Source organism: Colias eurytheme, chromosome 22 (genome assembly GCF_061535395.1).
Source record: "Colias eurytheme isolate Ceu_HAF_F1 chromosome 22, ilColEury1 Martin Lab GWU primary, whole genome shotgun sequence".
NCBI lineage: Eukaryota > Metazoa > Arthropoda > Insecta > Lepidoptera > Pieridae > Colias > Colias eurytheme.
Window position 1 is genome coordinate 1,096,291 of NC_143001.1, and position 26,264 is coordinate 1,122,554.

At 31.0% G+C, this 26,264-nt stretch overlaps 2 protein-coding genes across 2 annotated transcripts in view; one reads left to right on the forward strand and one right to left on the reverse strand.

Moving 5' to 3' along the window:
- Positions 1-26,264, reverse strand: part of LOC149898527 (protein madd-4-like) — a 270,605-nt gene that overhangs the window by 125,281 nt on the left and 119,060 nt on the right. The window contains exon 3 of the mRNA XM_090115042.1: positions 23,666-23,691. The gene's annotated coding sequence lies outside the window, so the exon portion shown is untranslated. The remainder of the gene's footprint in view (positions 1-23,665; positions 23,692-26,264) is intronic.
- LOC149898531 (uncharacterized) lies at positions 1,916-8,604 on the forward strand. The gene is made up of 3 exons (XM_090114812.1): positions 1,916-1,979; positions 3,975-5,292; positions 8,485-8,604. Exons 1-3 carry the CDS (start codon positions 1,916-1,918, stop codon positions 8,567-8,569), a joined length of 1,467 nt encoding a protein of 488 aa, XP_089970938.1. The 3' UTR covers positions 8,570-8,604.

Here is a 26,264-nt window from a genome sequence, read left to right on the forward strand (position 1 = left end):
CTATCGCGGGCCTTGAGCGCGGGGACCGAATCTAGAAATTCCGTAACGAAAAAGCCTCACGCTCCCCACTCCGACGGGCATGGAGGTGTGGCTTGAAGGCATGCTATGCAATAGCTTTACCGCGGCAGTCCCCGAGTGCCACACGTCTTTTTTATTTTTCATTTTCATTTTCATAACTATATACCTACTGGGACCCGGTTTTAACTGTATTTTAAGAAAATATTTGTATCATTATACATGACTTTTAAATCCATTCTGAAAATGTACCTAATAATCTCAAAAAATCCTATACCTTTAATCTAACCTTCAAATTGCATAATTTACGACCTTCATTAAAACATAATTGCGAGTAAATTAAATTAATTTAGTTCATTATCATATAAAAGCCGTACACGCATAATCTATACCATCAAATCACTGACATTGTTGTGTGTCAGTAATTCGAACGATTGTCGTACTATAGTATTATTGGATTTTGTCACGTTTGCGAAATAAAACGCTCAGTGGTTGTCAAAGTGTTTTATTTTTTATATTTATATTTTTATGCAATCTACAGATATAACGACATTTAAGATAAATGTCTTTTTAATAAACTAAGGGCCGATTTTTCAATGCTTAGATAAAACTTATCCGTCCAATAAAGTATTACACGATAATATTAAAACGTCACGTAAACTGTCAAATACGGGCAATTAGAATAGTAGTAGTTTTATTCATTATTCGACGAATAAGTTTTAACCAAGGATTGAAAAATCAGCCCTAAATAAATTAAAATCTATATTTTAAGGGCCAATTTTTTAATCCTTGTATAAAACTTTACCCGTTCAATAAAGTATTACACGATAATATTAAAATGTCACGTAAACTGTCAAATACGGGCAATTAGAATACGTTTTTAAAATGGTTGTTTTATACATTATTCGACGAATAAGTTTTAACCAAAGATTGAAAAATCGGCCCTAAATGTAATAGTCTTGATTTTAATACATTTGTTCGGTAAGGTTCATTGAGATAATATTAATATGGAGACGACACCGCCTACATCACTTATGTTCCACTCAACATACGCCATGTGGCGTATGTTGTGCGGTTTTTTTTAATGGTTTTAAAGTGAAACGCATCAAATATGCCTTCGTGTGTGTTACGATATTGCACAAATAATACAAATAATACGGAAAAGTGCAAAGGAATAACTTTCATCGGTAAGTATTTAACTAGATAATAATTTTTAAAACTTAGAGCAAAAAAATGGCGCACAGATTTTGTTCGTGGTGTCTCCTCCATACATAGTAATATTATCTCAATGGTAAGGTTAGGTTTAGCTATTTAGAGATAAATGTATCTTTTGCTCTATGTCTCTATATCGTCAAATTTAGTTATTAAGATGTAGTTAGGTATATTTTTATATTTAATTATACAATTTCATTATTATTATGCAGAATCCTAGTACCTCATTGTAATTTAAATAAAACATAATAAAGTGAAGTCCCATGTCCCCTAGTGGGGTAATGGGCAGATGCATTATACATCTGTTTCACTGATCGATTTTCTTTAGGGACATGTAGGTGATCAGCCTTCTGTGTCCTACCAGACCGAGAGATTTTTTTTTCTTCGTCTCCACCGGGAATCGAACCCAGGACCCCTTGGTGTTACGCTCACGCGTCAACCACTGTACCGAGGAGGCCGTCAAATAAAACATAATAATATGTGGTACCTGTTCCAGAAATTTATTTAATCATCTCAACATTTCAATAAGATGAATTGTTAACACACTATAACGACATGCTACTGTAAGTCTTCAAATAAAAAGTCACACTTTGAGAACCATTACAAATAACAAACGTAATTAAAATCATAACAATACACATGACAAAATTCAGTATCCGCTAGCCATACGAGCGAACTCAACGACATAATGATTTTTTATATGTGCATTTTATTAATTATCTGTGGTGTTGAATCTTCAAAATCTGTTAAAGGTTTGTATTGTTTTTAATTGTTTTATCTGTAATTTGTTTGGGAAACAAATCTTTGTAAGATAATTTGTTTTAGAGCGTAATATGATACTTTCTGCAGTGCATGCATGACTATCTATCACTTAGTCGGAAGTATGTTGTTATGCAAGACTATATTATGTTATGTTAATAATATAATAATGATTTATTATTTTAAACATACACCCATTTGTGAATGTATCATACTTTATTGTATAAAAGTGACTCTTTCTTTTAAACAATTTCGTCTCTATACCTATGCTACGTAACTTTTTATGGATAAGTTTTACAAGTGTTAATAAAACGTCAAAAGTTATATCATAAAGTGAAACTTCTTTAGGCCCGTTGAGAGTAAAATTTCAAGGTCGCTTCATTGCAATACCGTCATGTTATAGAGGGTGACAATTTTGGTATCTTTGAATCTTGCCAAAGTTTCACTTCTGACACGTGTGCTCGGCACACATGCTCTTTTTATTTTAATCAATTTATTGTAAAAAAGCGTCAGGATTTTTTTGCCACCAGTGAACTATCTTGCAAAAACAAAACAGCTAACTACAGTCACTTTTAACTAGACAAATTCCTTCCACAAACAACAACACACGTATAATTCACTAACACGAAAAACTACTAACAATCCTAAATAAATAACGGATATATTTGCTGGCGACAAATATATTTTAGTCACTGTCGTTGGATAATATTTACCCCTCAGTGTCGAGGGCTTATCAATTTTGGGAAGCATATAGAAGCTAAATTGCAAAATGTTTGAGATATTTTAGTATGAAATTTGTTCTAGCTTTTTGTTAGTTTTAATAGAGTATCGTGAATGCGCAGAATTATGATATATTTTTAACATCATAAAATTAGTAGTTTTATGTGTGTCAGAATCACATGTGTTATGTGTGTGTGAGTGTCATCTACTACTACTTCTGCCCAAATAGTCATTACCGTTCTTTTCATAGAATTCAAAATAAACAGTTTTTAGAAATAGCGAATTAGTAGTTCGATTGAGTCATAACCAAATTATGTCACTGTTCACATGATGTTTATGAATGACAACAATATGTTAATATAGGTCTACCAGAATCTGATGGCATATTTATATTTAAAAAATAAAAGATTTTCATGTGGCAACTTTACTTGACAACTATCAAATTGGTTGTCAAATTATTTGTGTTGATGATTAATTTTTAGGATTTTGTCTTCAAAATCTTCGAAATGTCGATAAAACCGCTGCGATCACAAGCAAGAGGTGTTGTTTACAATGTGTATAGAAAAATATTCGATGAAGAAGGGTCAAACACATCACAATTTTCAATTTTAAAGCGCGTGAAAGATTTTATTGCTAAGTTGGACTTACTCGTTTTGATACTTTAAATTAAAAATGTTATAAATATGTAACTATAATATTGTTTGTTGATTCAAATATAATTTTATGAAAACTTATTACAGGAGTTTCCAATTCGGCTATTTGTCGAGTCCAAGGTGTACTAGTCAATTTTATAATGTGTACTTACGAAAATAAACATGATTTTATTTAATTATTGTTTTATTTTATAAAAAATTATAAACAATCGTTATATATAGTAAATAAGTTTTGATCTGCATTATAATTACATCAATATTTTCACATGCCATAATGATAATATATATTACCTATTACCTTTATAAAAGTAATATGTATATTATAAGTACATGTAATAAGTACCTACATAATATTACGTGGATATTACATACATATTACATACAGTATATTATTAAATACAGTATTATCCACTTGTGTAATGTGACTAATGATATTGAGGACAAAATAAAAAATACGCAGTATCAAGATCGTTCAGTCCATTTTCCCTAGGGTTGCACACTCAAAATTTTGATTTCCCTAATTGCCATCAGATTCTGGTTTACCTATAACCAACATTTTTGTTGATAAACAGATATTACGCAAATAATAATTAGTTTTATTTTATTTATTTTCAGGACTCTATTGCCAAGACCCAGATACGAAAAAACTATATCCAGTAAACGCAACATGGCCTTCAGAATCGTTTTGTGGAAACTACACGTGCAAATTAAGAAAAATAAATCATACACAAACAGAATACATGCCTATAAAGAAAATAAATATAACAGATGATATCATAAGTGAGCTCAATGACATGAGTACAAGTCCTAGTCAAAAGAACTTTGTAAAAACGACTTTGCATGAAGAAAAACGACCAATTTTTCAACCAAATTCTCTTCAAAATAAAAACGATATCAAAGGAACTTCTAGAGCAGATGATAATGATGATAGATACTTAACTGAAGAGGAAATAAAAACTATCACAGACATACTACATACAGTAAAGAAAAGTGATCTGGAAGCTATAGTAGAAATATACAACTTGGCACAGGATATTTATAAGGATTCTGATGGTAATATTTCTGAAAAAAAGAGCCAAAAGAGCACTGAAGCAAATAAAGAAGTCGAGTCAAACAAAAATAGTGATTATAAGTCATATTTTTATAAGCCTCTTCATCAAATTCACATGGACGAAAATTCAACTGGCAAGACAAAAAAAGTCACGCTACCACTTCCAACTGCAAATTATCGGCAACCGTTCACATATTTCACTCCACCCTTCACTGACAAAGATTTTGGAAAACTACCATATTATTATCCAATGTCTCATTTTCATAGAACTGCATCGAATGCATATAGCAGACCATACACCACACCCGTGGTACCAACAACGCGACCCTGTACTAGAAAACCACCATCTAAATTGCTACAATTACCATGGTATGATCGGACAATAATTCGACCGTATGTAAAACCACAACGCCTAGCCTCTCCACGACCAATGCTGCTCCCATATCCATTCTCATACGTTCATAACTATAACTACAACACGTATCCTCCCAGTTATTACTATCACAATTACCCCTGGGCACAATTAAACGGTTACAATAAAAAAGGTTACTACCCATACTTTGGTTATGTAGCTAAAACACCCATAGTAGAGATTGACCTTGAAAATAAAAAAGACAAAGAAAGCGTGGAAGATACAAAAGATATCAAATCAGAAGATGATTTACCGGAATGGCAGACTGAACCATTATCTGCTAATGTATTAGAAGAAGTTAAAGCTAATGTATTACAAAAATCTAAATTAATCAAACCATCGGGAAAGACTGTGAAGTTAGAGAGAGTTGGGAAAGTGATCAAAATTGATGAACTGACGAGAGAAAAGAGACATGTGATAACTGATACAACGGACAATGAAGAGTATGAAGCTTATCTTGCTAGTACGATGTAAGTAAGTTTATATTCATTGTATTTAATAGAATTTATAACACACTATTATAAAGGTTTAAAGACATTTATTCCCATTAAGACAATAAGTCACTTACACGAGAAACTTAATTTTAAACATAGGTATGTATATAAAATAACATTCGTTATTTAAATATTTAGAGTAGGTTATTTACATTAGTTAAGTTAGGTTAGGTTAGTTATTATATTATTCATAATGAATTGGATAATAACCATGATTAAAAAGTGTTAATGCAATAATTATAATTGGTTCTATAATAATGATTTATACACAAAGTTAATATTAAAATAAATGGTATTTCTAAATAATGATATTATGTATCTATATAAACATGTTTTTAGAATGAACAATCACTTCAAGCATATAAAAGTTTAAAATCTGTTTAAATCCTTGAGTAAATTACAAAGAATCCCCATATTATGACAAGCTCACAAAACGTTGGTTTGATCATTAGGGAATTATCTCAGTGAACTCAAGAGATCGCATTCTTTCAACTTTTTATAATGTGTTCCTTTTTTAATGCGACAAAGATGAACCCAGTTAAGGGTAGAAACATCTGTCAAGACAAAAGGTTGGATTCCGATCTTTTTTGCTGCTAATTTGTCACCTTTTTTAGGGAACGTGATTCATTTTGGGGTTGTTTGGTTTTGACGCTTGAAAGGTGTAAATAATTACGTACTTGTATTGAATTAGGAATGATAAATGAATGTAATAAACTTTGTAATGGTGAAATTAAATATTTGGATTCTTTGAGAGTAATTTCAGTGTAATAAAAACGAAAGAATACGATATAATATTCTTATTATAATTAACTACTGGCGACCAGCCCGCGGCTTCGCCCGCTTTGTCTAAATAATGAATCATGTATATACTAAAACTTTCCTTTCTTACAGCTTTTTTTCCTTTAGGAGCTTTTTGTACTATTTTTTATTAAAATTTCGGATAAATCCCGACCATGTTTCAGATGTATCAGATAAATAAACAGTTTATCAAGCCAAAACCACAACAATATTTCATAATTTTGACAAAATATACCATACCTACACCTAAAACGCAAAAATGTCCTGTTGCATTAATGATTTTATTTCACCCAGCGGCGTAACTTTGTGCGACATTCACCAAAAAAGTTCCTTCGTTAATTTAACTAGAAAAATCCTGTTGAAATTTAGATAGTTATTTGTCCGAAAAACTTTTAATTAATATGACGCGGTTTTTAACTTTGTCTCGTTAGTTACAAACAAGTTTTGCACATTAAGAAAATTTCAAATGTGGAGGAAGTTCTGGCTCTTTGAAGACCATATTATTTTGTGTAAGCAAATTTTAAACGTAAATAGCTATAGCAGTATTTTTCTAATTTTTAACTTAGTTTTTTTTTAAATATAAACTCATATTAGCTTCAATTTTTTGTTATTATAATTTTTAGATTAGGAGAATGATATTTATTATTCTATTTTGAAATGTTTATGCGTTTTATACGTATATTATAAAGCTGAAGAGTTTGTTTGTTTGAATGCGCTAATCTCAGGAACTACTGGTCCGTTTTGAAAAATTATTTCAGTGTTAGATAGCCCACTTATCGAGAAAGGCTATATGCTATATTATATCATCACACTAAGATCAACAGAAGCGGAGCAAAGCGGGTAAAACCGCGGGGCAAAGCTAGTAAATAATAATAGGTGAAATTGGTTGCATAATAATCTATCGTAATCTAATCCAAAGATAATAATTTCTACGATAGACACTTTAACATAAGAACGTGCTTATTATTCATGAATCATCTTTCTCTATTTGCTACAAAATTATCTTACTAGAATTTGCATATACGCTGAATTATATTTCTCTTCAACATGTACATATTACTTGATTCATAAAATATGCAATTATTGCTTAAAAATGTAAAGTAGTAACACGACTTAAATTAGTAACAAGTTGTTTTAATGATCACTATTTTGTTCTTTATAAAATAAACTATCTGTTGCCCGCAGCTACCATCTAGTACCATGTACCAGTATCATCTACCAGCATGTACCATCTTAGACCGCATCTAGCTTTCCATCAGGCGAGATTGTGGTCAAGCGCTTCCCTATCTAGAGTAAAAAAAAAAAAAAAAAAAAGCTTCGCCTGCATGGAAAAGATATAAATTTTCACGGTACAAACTTTCATCCTATCCTATTTTACACCCTGGGGGGGTAAAATTGATCAAAATCCTTTCTTAGCGGATGCCTATGTCCTAACATCTACCTGCTCGCCAAAATTCAGCCCGATCCGTTCAGTGGTTTGGGCTGTGCGTTGATAGATCACTATAGTCAGTCAGTCAATCACCTTTGAATTTTATATATTTATATAATATTCTTTTAAACTATATTTTACGATAGATATTTAAAATGTTTACTCCGATGTAAGTAAAGCTAACAATGCATAGTGGCTCTAAAAGCGATTAAATTTGCTTAATATTTGGATAAAATTTTCGCTTAGCGTCTTGCCTTTTAATTAAAGCGAAACAGCGCTTTACATCGGAGACAAAGTTTAAACGAAATGAGGATAATCGTTTAATTTCTGGTTTATATACAATTTCTCTGCTGTTTATGTATCTAGTAATTAGGGACAACTTCTATTTACTATTTAAAAGTTACCACAATTTTTGCGACTGATAATTTGTAACACTTTTGTTTATATGTATTGGAAATCTATTTATTCCTTTATTTTGTAAAAAAAACTTTTGTGAATAAATTGACTAAAAAAATATAAAATACTCCTTACTATTGTATTATTATTGTAAGAATAATAAAAAAAATCGTTGTCATCACATATTTTTGACCTATGAAAATTTGAAACAATTTATCTACCTATAGTGGTTCAGTATTTTATAAAGTCCATAACTATAAAGAAAACGTTTTGTACAAATATAAAAAAGAACATAATATAGACTACAGGCCCATGTTGAAAAAGTTATGGGTCATTTGAACCACCAGGTGACCTATCTAGAACGATATAAGAGCATAAAATAATAATATTCAGCACTATGCCGTCACTTGTAAGCTGTCCACCTGAGTGCAGATGAGAATTCGAAAGTAGAGGTAGAGATTTTTCCCCTTTTTAATAGCACAACCTTTGCAATCAATAAAATACCTAAATTGTATCAATACTAAATAACACGTTTCATTTTACAGATGTCAACCAAGTACTGAACCAGGATTCTTCCGAGTCGGCAATCTTTCTGCACCATTTCCTGCCTGTTGCCCCCAAAAAATCTGACAGTGGCTAAAGTAATATAAAATCGATATTTTTAGACTGGCAACATTTTTGCTATGAAAATCTGTAATTATTTTTAATGCGAAGAGAATTTTATGCTGTGGTGATAGCATAATTTTAATTTAGCCTTTTTTTGTGAATAACTTTAAATTTAAATTATGTTATGTGTATGTGTGTATATTTGCAAGAATGTAGTTACAAATAACAGATCTTTTGATTACAATATTACTTATGTGGCGAAATTTAATCTCAGTCGTAATTTATTGCTTAACATTTTGTTAAAATTAATTAATTTAAGTATGAACATCGATCATTGACAGTTTCATTGAACAATTATCAATGAATTTCTATTTTTACTATGAATTCCTATTTATATTAATTCCTATAATTTTAAAATACTTCTGTTACAAATTGTATGAAAATTATATTATCTACGATCAAATGATCAAATGATTGTTAAGGAACAATTTTCGTTCAAACTTTTTAATCAGCTTACTTAGTTTTATCGAATTTACCTTCTAATTATTTTTGAGTAAGATTTTAAAATAGCTCTTAAAAAATAAGGCTAGGTTGTGAAAAATCATTAAGTTTTAAATTTTTAATTTTATTGTATTCTATGTTATGATGGCTACACAATAATATATATGTCTAAATGATGAATACGGCAATTATTAATATGTAGTCTAAATAAAGGCTTATTTTGCGAATAAAATTAAACAGGTTAGTTTAGGAACCTATATAGAGGCGGGAAGTGTCATGGGAGGTAAAACCGCGTAAAACTGCGCCAAACCACGGTAATTGAAAATAACTGCGTGGAATGGAAAGTGAAATTCCGCTGAAGCGAGGTTTTAGACTTTCTTTACTTTAAGCTAGGTAAATCTTGTGATTTGGTTGAGGATTTGATAGATTAATTGCAATATTTGAAAGTGTATGAAGAAAATTGTATATCTCGAAGGTTAAAAAAATTAACGTTTAATTTTTTAAATAATTTTATTTATTATATCTCTAGTTTCGTTGTGTCTTATCGCAGTTACGTATATTATAGTATATTCGGGTAGTACCTACCCGAATATTAAAATGGATAACTGAATATGTAATTGTAGTTTTAAAACTATGGGTTATGTTAAACTGTAAGTGCATGCCATTCAAATTTTGACTTTGAAACAGTGTGCAGTAGATTGATTTTCGTATGATCATGTCTTGTAATATTACAAATTATTAAACAGAATTTACGTTGCCATGGAAACCAGGAAAGGTAAATTTTACATCAAGCGGATATACAGTGTGTACTTTCATATTGTAAATAATTTTATAAGCTCAAGTGAAGTTATGCCTTATAATAATAAAGTATTTAATATTGACTTTAGTTATTCACATGTTGAGAATGAATGAATAAAATTATGTTTGTGAGTATGTAAATAATTAGATAAATGTTGAATAAAGTTTTTATTTTCAAAATGTTTGTTTTCAATCTCTCCCTTACCTTTGTACGTTTATCTACCATATAACAGATTCTTGTTTTATAGAAAATACGTGCTCTATAAAGAGCATAATAATTATTTCCTATGTTATTATTAAGACTTGTGTTTCTGTAATTATGCAGACTATGAATTTGTCTGGTATTTGCACAAGAAATGCAATGTACCTAATGTATCTATTTGAAATGATATGAATTAGATGTTTTCTGTCTAGGCCCTTTTATACTTCCAATATGAAAAAAAGATAAAAACACAACTTAATTTTGTACCTTTAATTTTTTAATATCAACTTGTGGCAAACACTGCTCTCAATAGAAATAATAAGCGTCAATTAATTGAAGGCGCATAGTTGCAGTGTGGTTCGCCACAAACCAACGTGGTCTGAACTCAATATATCAAGCAGCTCCAGTGCTTTATTGTATTATAAACACTGATTGTATAGAGTAAAAGAATATATAAGAAGATAAAGGTTGATATGGGAAGAAAGGAGAGGTTAAAATAAAGGTACTTTTTCATATTAAAAGGTGCTTCATTCATTCAACAAAGGGATAAACGAATTTATGCAAAAAAACAGGAAAAAGCAAATAAATATGAGCGCAAGAAAAGGGTAACTGTATAATATTATCGTGTGATGTCGTATCAGTACTTTAACAGCAAGAGAACCAGAAACTATAATAAAAAGAGAGCACATATTTATCATTTAAATAGCGAATAAGTATCTACCTACATGTTCATTAATCCAATAATTAATTTTACGATAAAAATAATACTAATATAAAACATACATTGATTCAAAAGTGAAATCTTTCTTCTCAATGTAAAAGTACACGCTTCTGGATATCTTAAAGCGAATTCCAAGCAATGTTTAAGTTTAACAAGCGAAAATAAATTTTCAACCAACATGTGTAAAAGCAAAAGTTTAAAACTTTTCGTGTTGAGAATAATTCCCTCCAAGCTGTCTAACACGCTTCACCAATGTTAAACATTGTAAAACAAAAACAAGATTTTTGTCTGTCTCATTAAAAATACATTATAATTAGAACATACGTTTCGACATTCCGAAACTGGGAGTAAATTTATAATCAAAGGGGTTAATAAAAACGAACCTTTGTTAAAAATACATTAGTCAATCTTGAGGCCTCCAATTAAGCCCCGGCTTATGTGAGATAACCCTAATTCAAAATTGAACACAAAAATGTCAAGCGCCTCACAAAAAGGTTTACGTGGGTTCCGTGTGTTGTTTAATTAGATTAAGTCTGGTAAAAAGTGAGTATGCTTATGGAAAGGATTTGAATACAATAATTGTTATGCAAATATAATAAGAAGAATATGAAGAATATGCAAACAATATTACCTATTTTTATTGGAAAGGCAAATAAATTAAATCCATATTATTTTATACGGCATTGTATACGACATTTTAAACGAAACGTTTTTCAATTTTTTTTTTATTGTAATTGTCAATTATTTTCATCAAAACATGCTTACCTAAAAATATTAAATCCTGTATAGGAAAGCATAACTGAATAAACAAATGTTTAACATTTATAGAAGCTATCCAGAGCTTTCACTCGCGCAGTACACCTGGGTGTAAATAATAAAAAAGACGTGTGTCACTCGGGGACTGCCGCGGTAAAGCTATTGCATGCTATGCCTTCAAACCACACCTCCGTGTCCGTCGGAGTGGGGAGCGTGAGGTTTTTCGTTACTAAATTTCTGGATTCGGTCCCCGCGCTCAAGGCCCGCGATAGAAGCTATGCAATAGCTTAAAAACCCTAATGCTTAACCAGGATATAATTTAAACTTTTGTCAAAGTACATTTTGCGTGATTATTTTTTGAGAATCCATACCAACTGACGAAATACATACTTTTACTTTATTCATACTTTCAATACGTGTAGATTGTTATAAAATTTAAACATTCCAATAAAACACTTACGGAACCCTAAAAACATGTCCCAATAAATCAGATAGGGTGTGAGGCGCCCTCACATGCGGCAAAGATATGCGGTTTGACAATCCCTTTTTGTGCATTTTTTGTTTTCCAATAATTTATGTTGTGTGATAAAAATGTATATTGAAATGTTGAATTATTGTGGTAGATTGAGGTTATTAATATTGGTATTGATTTATAAAGCTGAAGAGTTTGTTTGTTTGAACGCGCTAATCTCAGGAACTACTAGTCCGATTTAAAAAATTATTTCGGTGTTAGATAGCCCATTTAACGTGGAAGGCTATAGGTTATAATATATCATCACGCTAAGGCTCACAGGAGCGGAGCACTGCGGGTAAAACCACGGAGCACAGCTAGTTAACTATAAAAGTAGGACATGGAATCACAAAAATTTTTTGGTGGGTATCTATTTTGAATTCTTGTCTTAGTGCATAAGGTTGAAAATTAGCAGCCTTTTTAATATTGAAACTTCCCAAGTAACTCAGTACTAATGAAGACCCAAAATAAAATTATAACTCCTCAATACACTTAAAATACGAGATAAAAATCTTTACGACGAGCAGGAATCGATCATGAAGAAATTATCTTTGACATCTTTGAACACCTATAAAGCGTACATAAAATTTTAGCACAAATAAAAATCCATTTAAAGAACACAACAAATCGTACAATAAAGACCTAACCAATGGAGCGAAAGACATAATGGAACAATTTCTTTTAAAAACCACCACTGCTTAGTTCACTTAAAAAGTCATTTTGTTCAACTTGTACTCGTGAATTATTGTGGGTGGAAACGAGATAGGAATACACGGAGATTACAAGTGTAACAAGGACGGGCGATAATATTTAAATTAAGTCCTCCCTTAATGTAGGACATTATTTTTTTATCGGTTAAGATATGTCGCCTCTGCGTAGAATTGTGGGTCCCGTACGCATAATGTTTTAGTAATTTGGTAGGGATTTTTAAGACAACGGTTTACCTTGATCGTTATTTTAATTTATGTGGTTATCTGTTTTTGAAGCAGTTATTAGTTGTTATTTAAAAGTAACAAATTTGTAGTGTGGTAAATGTATATTATTTAAGTTGTTTATAAACATACCTATGTTTATAAATAATTAAAAATGTATTTAATTTTGATTGTAATTTGAAAACTGATGACCGGTAGGTAACCTTCTAAATACTAGTAAAGGTTACAAATAAAAAAAATAGTTTAAACTATGAGTTGATAACAAAAATTTCTTTAGTTTAAGGGGATTATTCTATATTCATGAATATATTATTAATATAATATTGGCATAACCCTAAAAGCCTATTAAATAAACTTATACGTTCTACTCTTAACATAATAAAATACGATTGAATAAAGTTTCTAAGTCTCATTAAAGCCTTAGTAAAATACTTATTTCTTTATAAAAGGATTGAAAAAGTTTAAAAGCTTTTCAATGTTTTAATCACAGCTTTCATTATGAAAATGTCCACGTACTTTTATAAATTATATTGAAATAAAAATTGTTATTTTTAAATGTGCGTAGGTTTGCGGTAGGATTAATGAAGGCATTTTAATTGACAATGTTGGTTGTATCTTTGAATAATGTGGTAAAGTCGTAGTCCGTTCAATTCCAAACAAGGCAAGTAATTTTTATATGTGTTAATTTGTGTCTTAACACTTACTTTTAAGTGAGAACGGAGAATAGAAAGAAGTAGCCTTTGTGCTTAACTGCTTATCCAGTCTACAATATTATATTATATCTTTATGAAATTCATACGAATCCGATCAGCAACATACTTGCAATATACTTGCAATTTTCGCGATTATAATAGGTATTAAGTATGACAATGCAATGTCCACTGCAGACTTCGCAATATGTGTGGAAGCAAGTGAGAGTCGTTATAATAAACTAGCTGTGCCCGCGGTTTAACCTGCCTTGATCCGCTCCAATTGGTCTTAGCGTGACGATATGTCAATACATACCGAGGAAGGCTGTAACTACAATTAGTTACAGCCTTCCTCGATAAATGGAATATCTAACAATGAAATATTTTTTTTCAAATCGGACCTGTGGTTTTTAACCGACTTCAAAAAAAAGGAGGAGGTTATCAATTCGGCCGGTATGTTTTTTTTTTTATGTATGTACACCGATTACTCCGAGGTTTCTGAACCGATTTACGTGATTCTTTTTTTGTTCGATGCGGGCTGGTGTCGAATTGGTCCCATAAAAATTTTATTCGGATAGGCCCAGTAGTTTTTATTTTATAAGCATTTTTGTCTGTATTTCTAAATGTTGCAAGTGCAAGTTTGAAGTCGGTTATTTTTAACGCAGTTATCACTTGTTGTAATTACCACGTTCAAGCAAAAAACTCTTCAGATTTATAATATTAGTATAGATTCCAATTTCAATCCTTTGACGATCTTAATTATAATTATTTTGAAATATATATCGGCTATACAGTCGAGGGTAAAACAGAGTTTATCTTTGGAGCAGATTAAAACTGTAGGGTGTTTTGTTTATTTTTCACCTTTGATAACAACGGTTCAGAGTGCTTTTAGGGGTCCGTAATTAAATAACTTTTCGAGTGATACGTTTCGTTTATGTATGTGTTGTATGGAGATGGATTGTATCACTACATAGTATAAAACAAAGTCGCTTTCTCTGTCTCTATGTCCCTATGTATGCTTAAATCTTCAAAACTACGCAACGGATTTTGATGCAGTTCGTTTTAATAGATAGATTGGTTCTCGAGGAAGGTTTTGGTATAAAATTTATTAGATTTTAGGCAAAATGGGCGAAGCCGTGGGTGGAAAGCTAGTGTCATATAAAAAGTAAATCAAATTTAGAATATACTGAAAATTATGTGTGATGAAAAATACTACCTAGTATTTGTATTACCTTGGTACTTTTTAAGTAGGCATTTGTTTTTTTTAAAGAGCATGTGTGCCGAGCACACGTGTCAGAAGTAAAACTTTCTTTGGAAAGATTCAAAGATATCAAAATCGTTGCCTTACTCCATGACGTAACGATATTGCCATGACGCGACCTTGAAATTTGACTCTCAATGCGTCTAAAGAATTTTCACTTAAAAAATTGCAATTCAAAAAGTATTATAATTTTTTATTTTCAGTTTTTTTAAACTTATTATCCACATAGGTAGGTATGAAGGTGTTTTATTGCTAAGTAAATGTTAGTCAAAATTAGTTGAACCGTCAAAGCGAAACACAAACTGCCACACATATTCGTGTATTGGTAAATTAATATTTAATTCAAATAACAACAGAACCCACTATTTAACACTTCACTTATAATATAGTATTTAACAAACAAATCCTATACGATTGTGCTTCTAAGAAGGAAGCAGGTGTCATACTCTCGGGACCACCGAAAAGGGGTTTTGTTTGAACATGTCCGTAATATTTGTATGCCAAGGAAGTACGTTGAGGTATTTAATTTTTTAGCTTTTTTTCTTTTGGTTACTATGATATTATGTTGTATAATGACGAGCTTAATTTTTTTTAATTATCTTATTTATTGTGATACACAGTTGATGCATTTCTATAAAAGACAGAGAAGTTTAAAAAAATAAACACATTTAACATATCTTAATATATATAAATCTCGTGTCACAATGTTTGTCCTCAATGGACTCCTAAACCACTTAACCGATTATTATAATAAAATTCGCACACCATGTGCAGTTCGATCCAACTTGAGAGATAATTTAAAGATGTAGGTACCACGGCCACGGGCGAAGCCGGGGCGGACCGCTAGTTGTTTTATATTTTAAAGACGTCAAGTTTATGGAATTTCTGTGTAATAAGTGACATAAATATTATGTGCGATAGATTGCCACATTATTCATAATAAACTTAACATAAAATAATCTATATTTTTACAATAATTTCAGTCAAGCGGAGTCTAGGCGAGCAGCTCATAAATGAAAATACCAAGATACTCGAAACACAACACATTCTTTAAAATCTATGATGTCTCTCTTTTATCACAAATATGTCTCAATAACACATAGAAAGTGTTCTTAACTTAACATTCCGATTTCGTATGATTCATCATATAAAAATTCAGATAAGTTATGACAATATGGAATACGTAAGAGCTACTATCTCCTTAATGGTTTGGGAATGAGATTGTTTTAAGTTTAATGTAATATTATATTGAGATGAGTCAATGTTATGGGTAAAAATAGGTAAAAGGGCTTTCTCGATGACTTCACATTTTTATTACAGAGACTTATTATCAGTTAACTATAAGTTTAAAAAAAAATATCACAAACTAGTATTTGTAGTTACATTTTCCGTAAAAAACGAGCATTTTAATGATTTTATCTTAGTTATAGTTTCTTGTCTTCTCCATAGATACTGCTTTCCGAATCGGTGGTAAATGTTAAAAATATGTAATGACGAATAAATAAATGTTTGAGTTTGAGTTCGAGTTTAGCTCCGACCGACTTCGAATGTGTTGAGCCTGAAAAAAATATAGCCTATATCTTAATATATATAAATCTCGTGTCACAATGTTTGTCCTCAATGATCTCCTAAACCACTTAACCGATTATAATAAAATTCGCACACCATGTGCAGTTCGATCCAACTTGAGAGATAGGATAGTTTAAACATGTAGGTACCACGGGCGAAGCCGGGGAGGACCGCTAGTATATATATAATATGTAGATTGTAGATCTCACAAAAATTAAAAAAAAATCAAATCTTTTCATTGCATTATGTTATATATGTTACCGCCTTTAACTCTAAATTGCTTGGATTAATTCGAAATTCGAATGTAGGTATGTATATGGTTTTAATTTGCATAAGTACGATAAATTAATTAAATAATGAACTCTAAAATACCATCAGAATAAAATAACCATTTTAATTAAATTTAATCACCCTGTATATAAATCTTTTCGAACGATCTACTAATATAGTACCAATAAATTAGTGCTAAGATACAAGCGGGCCGATTTATTAACATTGGAACACTGTAAATCTAACTAATGTTTATTCAAAAGGAGCTAATTGCAGTTGTTTAAGTTATATTGAATCTTATAATTACCAGGCGTTTGCATTGGTTCTGGGTGGTTTATACAGGATGCTTTTTTATGAATTTTTTATTTTTTTGAACATTTATTTTGAAGAAGTGAATCAAGAATGTGTTTAGAGCTATAGCGTGCTGAGTAATAATTATTGCATGTTTTAAGTAAAACTATTAAATGTATTGATTAATGTTACTTACTGTAATGCTGTATGAGTATGAATAAATAATCAATTAAATATATAAATAAGTGTATTTCCGTACCCCGTTAACGAGAACAAACGAACGAACATAGAGCTAGAGATAGAGCAAGAGCATTATTTCGTGTTCTTATACCGAACAATACTGATGTTGTTCGACATTAGGTACATAGAATCTTTTCGAACGCACTGAACAACCAAAGAATGCTCAAGAATGCTCTACGCCTTTACAATATAATAATTTGATATAGTGGGGTTAGAATGAGCATTTGCTCGTTTGTTTGTAAATGCACTGTAATACTAACAGACCTAGTAGTATAATTAGTTAGTTCCCACCTGGATTCGAACCCAGGACCTAACCTTACTTACTACTATATTTAACGCTTATCATTTAACCACTATACCATGGAGGCGTTAATAAATTATAATTAAACGAGTTACGAAGAGTCACTTTTAATTTAATTATTACCATGGAAATATAGTGTCGCATGCAAGGCATCATAGTTAAAATTAAATAATTATCAAGCATATTTTACAGGTAAATGACATTAAATCCAGAGCAGATATCCTACTATCCTACTAATATTATAAATGCGAAAGTTTGTGAGGATGTGTGTGTGTGTGTTTGTTATTCTTTCACGCAAATACTACTAAACCGATTACCATGAAATTTAGCACACATATAGAGGGTAACTTGGATTAACACAAAAGATAGGTTTTATCCCGGAAATCCCACGGGAACGGGAGCTATGCGAGTTTTTCTTTGAAAACGTGGGCGAAGCCGCGGGCGGACATCTAGTTAAACATAAACCAAATTTTATCTTATACTAGCGGTCCGCCCGGGCTTCGTCCGTGGTAGGTACATGTTTACGTTTACTCCATAAGAACCATCCTCGTACTTCAATGAATATTATAAAAAAAGAATTAACGAAATCGGTTCAGCCGTTCTCGAGTTATGCGCTTACCAACATATTTTGTAATTCATTTTTATTATATTAACTAGCGGTCCGCTCCGGCTTCGCCCGTGGTACATATTTATGTTTTCTCTACATAAGAACCATCCTGGTACTTCAAGGAATATAATAAAAAAATAATTATCGAAATCGGTCCACCCGTTCTCGAGTTATGCGCTTACCAACACATTTTGCGATTCATTTTTATATATAAGAAGATTAGATAATTGGTTTTGTATAACATACATAAAATTTTAATATATTTAAAGCTTAGAAACTCATTAAAATCACACACATCCAAATTCAAAGCGACTAATTACCGTATAAAATTTGAGCAACTCAATACCTTACCTGAAGAAAAAGCGCCAAAATTCTTTCATACGAGCGAGTTAAAAATAATTCTCCATAATAGTGGTATAGAGGGAAAATGTAAGTGACCTGAAAACACGCTGCCACGAAACGCGCAAAGGAGTACCGTGGTCATTAGTAGGTTACTGTGGGGCTACGAAACATGAGGTTTGATTGTGAAAGTCTATCTGCATAACCTGCAGTATATATTTCTACAGTTTAGATCGGTGAAGAAAATAATTTGATTGTATCCGCGGTATCGTTTGCAAAAAGTACCAAGAATCTGACATAAGCTACGGTCCTTTAGTCTTTTTTATCACATAAAGGAGCTTATGAGATATTTTAATCGTTTAAACTGAAAACTGCTTGACGTAACATACAGTTCAGTCGGTTATTCACTACGCACTGGCAAATAGGGAGGCGCTAAAAAAAAGGAAAGCTGAAATGCTTTTTAATATAATTTTTTAAGCAATTCTATACACTTTCACAAACTGTATTTGTATTTTTAAATCTATATCTAATATAATATAGGCGTTGGATAATGTATAAAAATAATAGTACTTATATTGTTTCGGTTACCTATCTTAATCTCGAATTTTAATACTCCGAATATCATAATCCAGAAAACGTTTGGACATTTTTTCATAACCCCGAATTTTAATATTTCGAAGTTTTGTTTGCCATATAATCGCAACTCCAAATTTCATTTGCCCATTTCTTCATTTGTACGACGTTTTACAATCCAGACGAATGAGTTCCAGACATACGAAATCTAAATGCACAAAATCCAGATGACCGTAATCCATATGCACGAAAGCCAGATTTTTAAAACACAAATTTTTGAAATACAGTTGATTGATATCCAGACAAACAATGTCCAGATTTTTGAAATTCAAATAAACGATATCCAGAAAAACGAAATCCTTCCAGGGGGTCGCAGTACGAACCTAACCTAACCTACTGAATAGATTTTAACACTTAATCCTTTCTGTTGGGCAAGTAAAACAATAGCGAGTCGGTTCTGGCACTCGCCGGCCGCTGCCGCGGCACGCTCGCTTCGCTCGCTCGGCTCGTGCATGGGGGGTCACAGTTCAAACCTAACCTAACCTACTGAGTCGAATTTGACACTTAAACCTTTCTGTAATGGGCAAGTAAAACAAAAGCGAGTCGGTTCTGGCACTCGCCGGCCGCTGCCGCGGCACGCTCGCTTCGCTCGCTCGGCTCGTGCATGGGGGGTCACAGTTCAAACCTAACCTAACCTACTGAGTCGAATTTGACACTTAAACCTTTCTGTAATGGGCAAGTAAAACAATTTACTTACTGGTAATGTTTATTTTCAGGCAATAGTAAAGGGATAATCACGATTGTATGGGAACCAAATAAAGAGATTATGAAAATCTGGCAATAGTTTATCTGCTATACGATTATATGGGAACCAAATAAAAAGATTATGATAAGTTGGTAATAGTTTATTTGGAAAATGGTACTATGGGAAACAAAAAAAAGTATTCTGAGAATCTGGTATAACTATATCTGGATTATGAGAATACGGGAAACAAAAAAATACTTTTTAAAAATCTGGTTTTGGTGTGTCTGGAAATTGATTCATCTGGGAAATTAAAAAAGGAATTTTAAAAAGTTGTCATTCATAACATCTGTCTTTTAAAAGTTCTAACAACCGTTTTCGGGATTTTAAGATTCGGGTAATAGAAATTCGAGTTTTTAATAGGTTACCTATTGTTTCTGATTCAAGATTATAATATATAATTATAATTATATCACATAATTTTATTTTAGTTTTACATACAGATCTTATACGTCAGAATAAATTCTAAACCGATGTTCGCTGTTATAAGTTAGTTTCATGGCCACACATGTTTCCCCATTACACACCAAGGTTGTTCGCGATTTTTCTTTTGAACAAGGTGCTTTCAGTCCGTAAAATCTTGTGTCACTATTTCTTGTCCATTTAAACATTTTGTTGTGGAATTTCTGCCAGTTTATATTGTTTTAGTTTGTTTATGAACTTTTAAGTCGTGTTTTTTAGCTTTTTCTGCTACTTTCTTTTGATATTTATTATGTAGTGTATACTACACTTTGTTTATAAATACTGAGTGCCTGTTTCACAGCTTCTAGATTGTTCTGTCTTTGCTGTGGGTTAAAATGATGGCTAATGATGAAAATAAAAGTGTTAAACAGACTATGAGTGCTTTATCAAGTAGAATATTTACCTAAGTCGTATATCATGAGGTTAAAATCTAGATTGAAAAGGGATATAGAGAGCAACTTCACAAAAACTTCAATTTAAAGAATAATATAAATTTCCGCCTATAAAATTATATCCTCTAAGATAATAATACATCAAGAAATACGATAGGTATGTAATAATATCTACGGTTTACTTCTACCAACATTGTACTGTGGTTTAAAAACAATAGAAATCCTACAAAGAAACTTCCAAAAACAACTTTAAACATCCTATTTTCGCTAAGAAAGTATGAAAATACACACGAAAATAAAGATGAATCTAGAAATAGAACTTTAGTACACACATTTTACATTATAGTTTGCAATCAACGCCTACATCGTCGAATCTACCAGCTTAATCGGTTTTAATATTTGGAATTTAAACATTATTCTCTCATACTTAGAAAACTGAAATAAATAAACTAAATACTAAGAACTTAATGCTCTTTATATTGAATTAAAATTACCGTATTATAAGCGGATAAGGTAAATAACGTCTTAAGAGTATATAAATATGTATATAAAATAAAGAAAAATTACCAAGCTTCTATTAGATGATACGTGTAATATTCAAGACCAAATCTAAAAAATGAACTATAAATCAAACTAGATGATATTTTCGAGGGTTCTGTTCAATTTATAATATTTACAATTTATGTTAAGTACAATTAATAATAATTAAAAAAATAATATATGCATCACAATAACCTCAACTACTTAAATACGCCCTTAAATCAACGAGAAGACATTATAGATTAAAATGGAAGATGAAAAAGCTGAAATATCGTTATAATTTTTAATCATTCTAGTATTATGTTTGTCTGGGAGCACTTAACATTAGAATTTTAAATATTGGACTCTGTAATTTCCTTGGGGAGCCAACTTTAATTATTCTAGTCTGGTTCAAGCATAGAATAAACAAGATGCTTTTGTTCAGTGGTTAGTTCAATAATTTTTTACTTAAATTTTAAATAGTTTTTACGAGAGATTTTAAGCGAAGTTTTTTACGAGTGTTATTTTGAGTATGTTTATTCTTTTTAACCCCTGACATAAACTAGGTTTCTAAGTGCAGAGAATTTGTGTTTTTATTAAGCTATTGCATAGCTTCTATCGCGGGCCTTGAGCGCGGGGACCGAATCGAGAAATTCCGTAACGAAAAAACCTCACGCTCCCCACTCCGACGGGCTCGGAGGTGTGGCTTGAAGGCATAGCATGCAATAGCTTTACCGCGGCAGTCCCCGAGTGCCACACGTCTTTTTTTTAGCATTGTAGCTCTACATTTTAGCAATCGATTTAAATAAGTAGATACTTACGTTATTTTAAATCAAAATATTGTTAGCAAGACATGGCTTATCACTAGGTTTTGTGGAAATTGAATTATCAAGTCAGGTTGCATTGGAACCAGTGCTAGAATTACAGGCAAGATTAAATCACACCAAATCAAATTTATTTCTTTGTTCATATATCGTAAAACAAATGGAGGGCGATCCAATTGCATTCACGAATCAATACCTATTTATTTTTTATACAGACGAGCTGTTTGTTAGACTTATCTTCTGTACATCTACGTAATCTGCATTTCGCACTTCAAAATCACACCTTAACTTTTACATGTCACTGACCTTTCCACATTTACGTCATAAGATTCAAAATGGCCGCCATTGAAGTCTCCGGCGACTCAGTTTCTTGACTCTCGTAAAATATTCAACTACCCGCTAACCAGACTGCTTAAAGTCTGTTTATAAAATCATTACTACTCGCATTTGAGATCAGCCAATAAGAGTGTATTATTGAAGTATCTCCTTTAGGTAAGGTCATTAAATATTAGTATAAATAATAAAGCGTATTTTTGTAGTAAAATTTTATTATAATTTTCATAATTATTATATGACAATTTTCAAATAGTCAATTGCTCGAATAAATGTTAATCCTAAATAAAACCGGCCAAGTGCGAGTCGGGCTCGCGCACAAAGGGTTCCGTAGCAGCAAATATAATAAATTACAGTTAAATCAACCTATCTCAAAAACTATAAGAGATACTTTGATCAAACCAAAAATCGTTGAAAGAGTTAATTAGCATGCATCACCTCTATTTTTTTTAGAATTTTATACCCCGTAGTTATAAAAATAGAGGGGGGGGGACATACTTTTTACGACTTTGAGAGCTGATATCTCAAAAACCGTTCACTTTAAGAAAAATGTTTTTTAGAAAACTTTATATCATTTTAAAAGACCTTTCCATTGATACCCCACACGGGTATGTACATCGAAAAAAAAAATTTCATCCCTCAGTTACATGTATGGGGGGCCCCACCCCCAATTCTTTTTTTTACTATTTAGTGTCATATTTTTGTAGCGGTTCATACAACACATATTCCCATCAAATTTCATCACTGTAGTACTTATAGTTTCCGAGTAAATCGGCTGTGACAGACGGACAGACGGACAGACGGACAGACGGACATGACGAAACTATAAGGGTTCCGTTTTTGCCATTTTGGCTACGGAACCCTAAAAAAGGCACTTGAAAACTGTACAAGTGTAAGTATATATTTTTATAATGGCCGCTGTACAAAATTCTGTATATAATTCATACAAAATTACTAAATACAATTTCATTTCGATTTTCGTCAATATCTACTACTACTAGAAACTTAAATGAATCCATAGGCAAAACATAAGGCGTAAGTTTTTACCGAATCGAAATTAGTAAATTACTACGAGAATATATTTGCAGGTGGAAAGAAGCCAGTTCAAATAAAATATTTTTAAATAACATCTGGTCAGTCCAATTTTCATACTCCGTAAAATTTTACGGTGATGTCATAAAAACTGTAACCTACAGTTCTCGATGCAGATTTTCCGATTTCACTTACTTCAAGTTGGGAAAACCGCTGAAGATCTGTAAACAAAAGAATTGAAACTTTAATAAAATGTTACCTTTTTATAAAATAGTGGTTAGTTTACACTGTCGGGATTTTTATTATACAATAGTGGGAATAATATATTTTAATTTGCAGAATAAAATAGTGGAAATATTTAATTAGGTATGGTTAATTTTTATTTTTGAAGACAATTAAAATAAAACTAAGGGCAGAAGGCCAACATGCATAGGCTGTTTCTTTAGAATAAGTAGCTAATGTTGGATATATCTTACAATATTATCAGAAAAAAATGAATTTACCGAATGAAAAAAATATTCTTTAATTGCTCTACATTCACATTTGTCAAGCTGATATTAATTATTCATAAATTATTAGGCGTAAGCCAAGTGTATGCTTAATATACATTTTTGCTTATAGTTTTTCTTTTCTATTGGAGTCTGAAAATACTTCAATTATCCAAGATAGTCCAGGAGGAATCGGCGCATGAGTACCGAAAACTATTCCACCTCAATTTTTTTACGTGATCCTCTTCAAATTGCCCTACTGATGATATAAATGCATGTTGCCATGGGGCAACCCGGTGCCATATTGTTTAAACCGAAATTGTTTAAACAATTGCAAGGAATTGTTATTTTTCAACCGGACAAATTTTTTTTATATTTTTTATCGAAATACCAATAAAAAAGGTCCAATTACTTTTCACGATAAAGTTAATATTTTCAAAGATATGAATTTTTTAAGGTTTGAAAAATCTCAAATTTGGGTACTTTCGACCCATGAAAAATATATTTAAAAAAAAAATAATATATAAGTAATATTTTTTTTTCAATTCTCTATACAATAGTTAATAATATTGTTAATAGAGATTTAAGAAAATTTCATTGTTTATATCTGTTTTTTAATTGTTAACTTCGCGCGCTCACAAGTACGCGCCGCTTACCTGTATCGCCGTCTCTCTCTTACTCATGCGCTGCATCGGCCTCTCTGTGTCTTGAATCATTATTTATCATTTATCTTAAAAACTATCAACTTTATCAAGATTTCTAAAGAGAGCAATCTTATTAATAATTAAATTGTCTACAATTTGTTTCTTATATATTTTTTTCTGAAATCAATTTTTTTAAAGTTATTTAAGCATAAATTGAAACATGTAATTAAAATTACTTTTTTATCAGTTTATATTACTTTTTTGTTATTATCATAAGTAATTTTTGCATTTATCTCAACAATAATAAGATATAATAGTATTTGAACATTTTTTGAAATCACAATTATTTATAAATAATAAAATTATATTGGGTACGCACTTGGATGTTTAGAAAAAACATTCAAATAAATTGAAAAAAAATAAAATAAAAACTAATTTTATAAATATATATCATGGTGTGTGTATGATTGTGTCTAAGTAAGAAAAAGATTCTTTTCTTTGTTTTTTATTTTCTCAAGGTTACTCTTTGTATTAAACCGCAAGATGTTTGTTTGTTCTTGTGACAAAATTATTGATTATATATAACATTTAAAATAAAAATACAAGTTAGTGCATGTCGATTCTCAACTGATCATTCTTTTGTTTTTTATTCATCGTTATTCAGTCTTTTTTATTTCGTTCAAGACTTAAGATTGTTAAATGTTGTTGCACCCATTACAGTGATTTCGTGTGTTATTAACATTTTTAGATGGATATATAACTGGGTCTTTTACCTTACTTGCTGTTTCAATAACAAAAAAGTAATATAAACTGACAAAAAAGTAATTTTAATTACATGTTTCAATTTATGCTTAAATAACTTTAAAAAAATTGATTTCAGAAAAAAATATATAAGAAACAAATTGTAGACAATTTAATTATTAATAAGATTGCTCTCTTTAGAAATCTTGATAAAGTTGATAGTTTTTAAGATAAATGATAAATAATGATTCAAGACACAGAGAGGCCGATGCAGCGCATGAGTAAGAGAGAGACGGCGATACTTAAAGGTAAGCGGCGCGTACTTGTGAGCGCGCGAAGTTAACAATTAAAAAACAGATATAAACAATGAAATTTTCTTAAATCTCTATTAACAATATTATTAACTATTGTATAGAGAATTGAAAAAAAAATATTACTTATATATTATTTTTTTTTTTAAATATATTTTTCATGGGTCGAAAGTACCCAAATTTGAGATTTTTCAAACCTTAAAAAATTCATATCTTTGAAAATATTAACTTTATCGTGAAAAGTAATTGGACCTTTTTTATTGGTATTTCGATAAAAAATATAAAAAAAATTTGTCCGGTTGAAAAATAACAATTCCTTGCAATTGTTTAAACAATTTCGGTTTAAACAATATGGCACCGGGTTGCCCCATGGCAACATGCATTTATATCATCAGTAGGGCAATTTGAAGAGGATCACGTAAAAAAATTGAGGTGGAATAGTTTTCGGTACTCATGCGCCGATTCCTCCTGGACTAAAGAGTATCGTGCTTCATGCCCATTAAAAAATAACGTACTGTATAATTTCTTAAATAATGTACATATTAAACCACGTTGCATCCAATATTAGATTATTCTTTATTATATTATTGACTACAAATTGTTGTAAGCT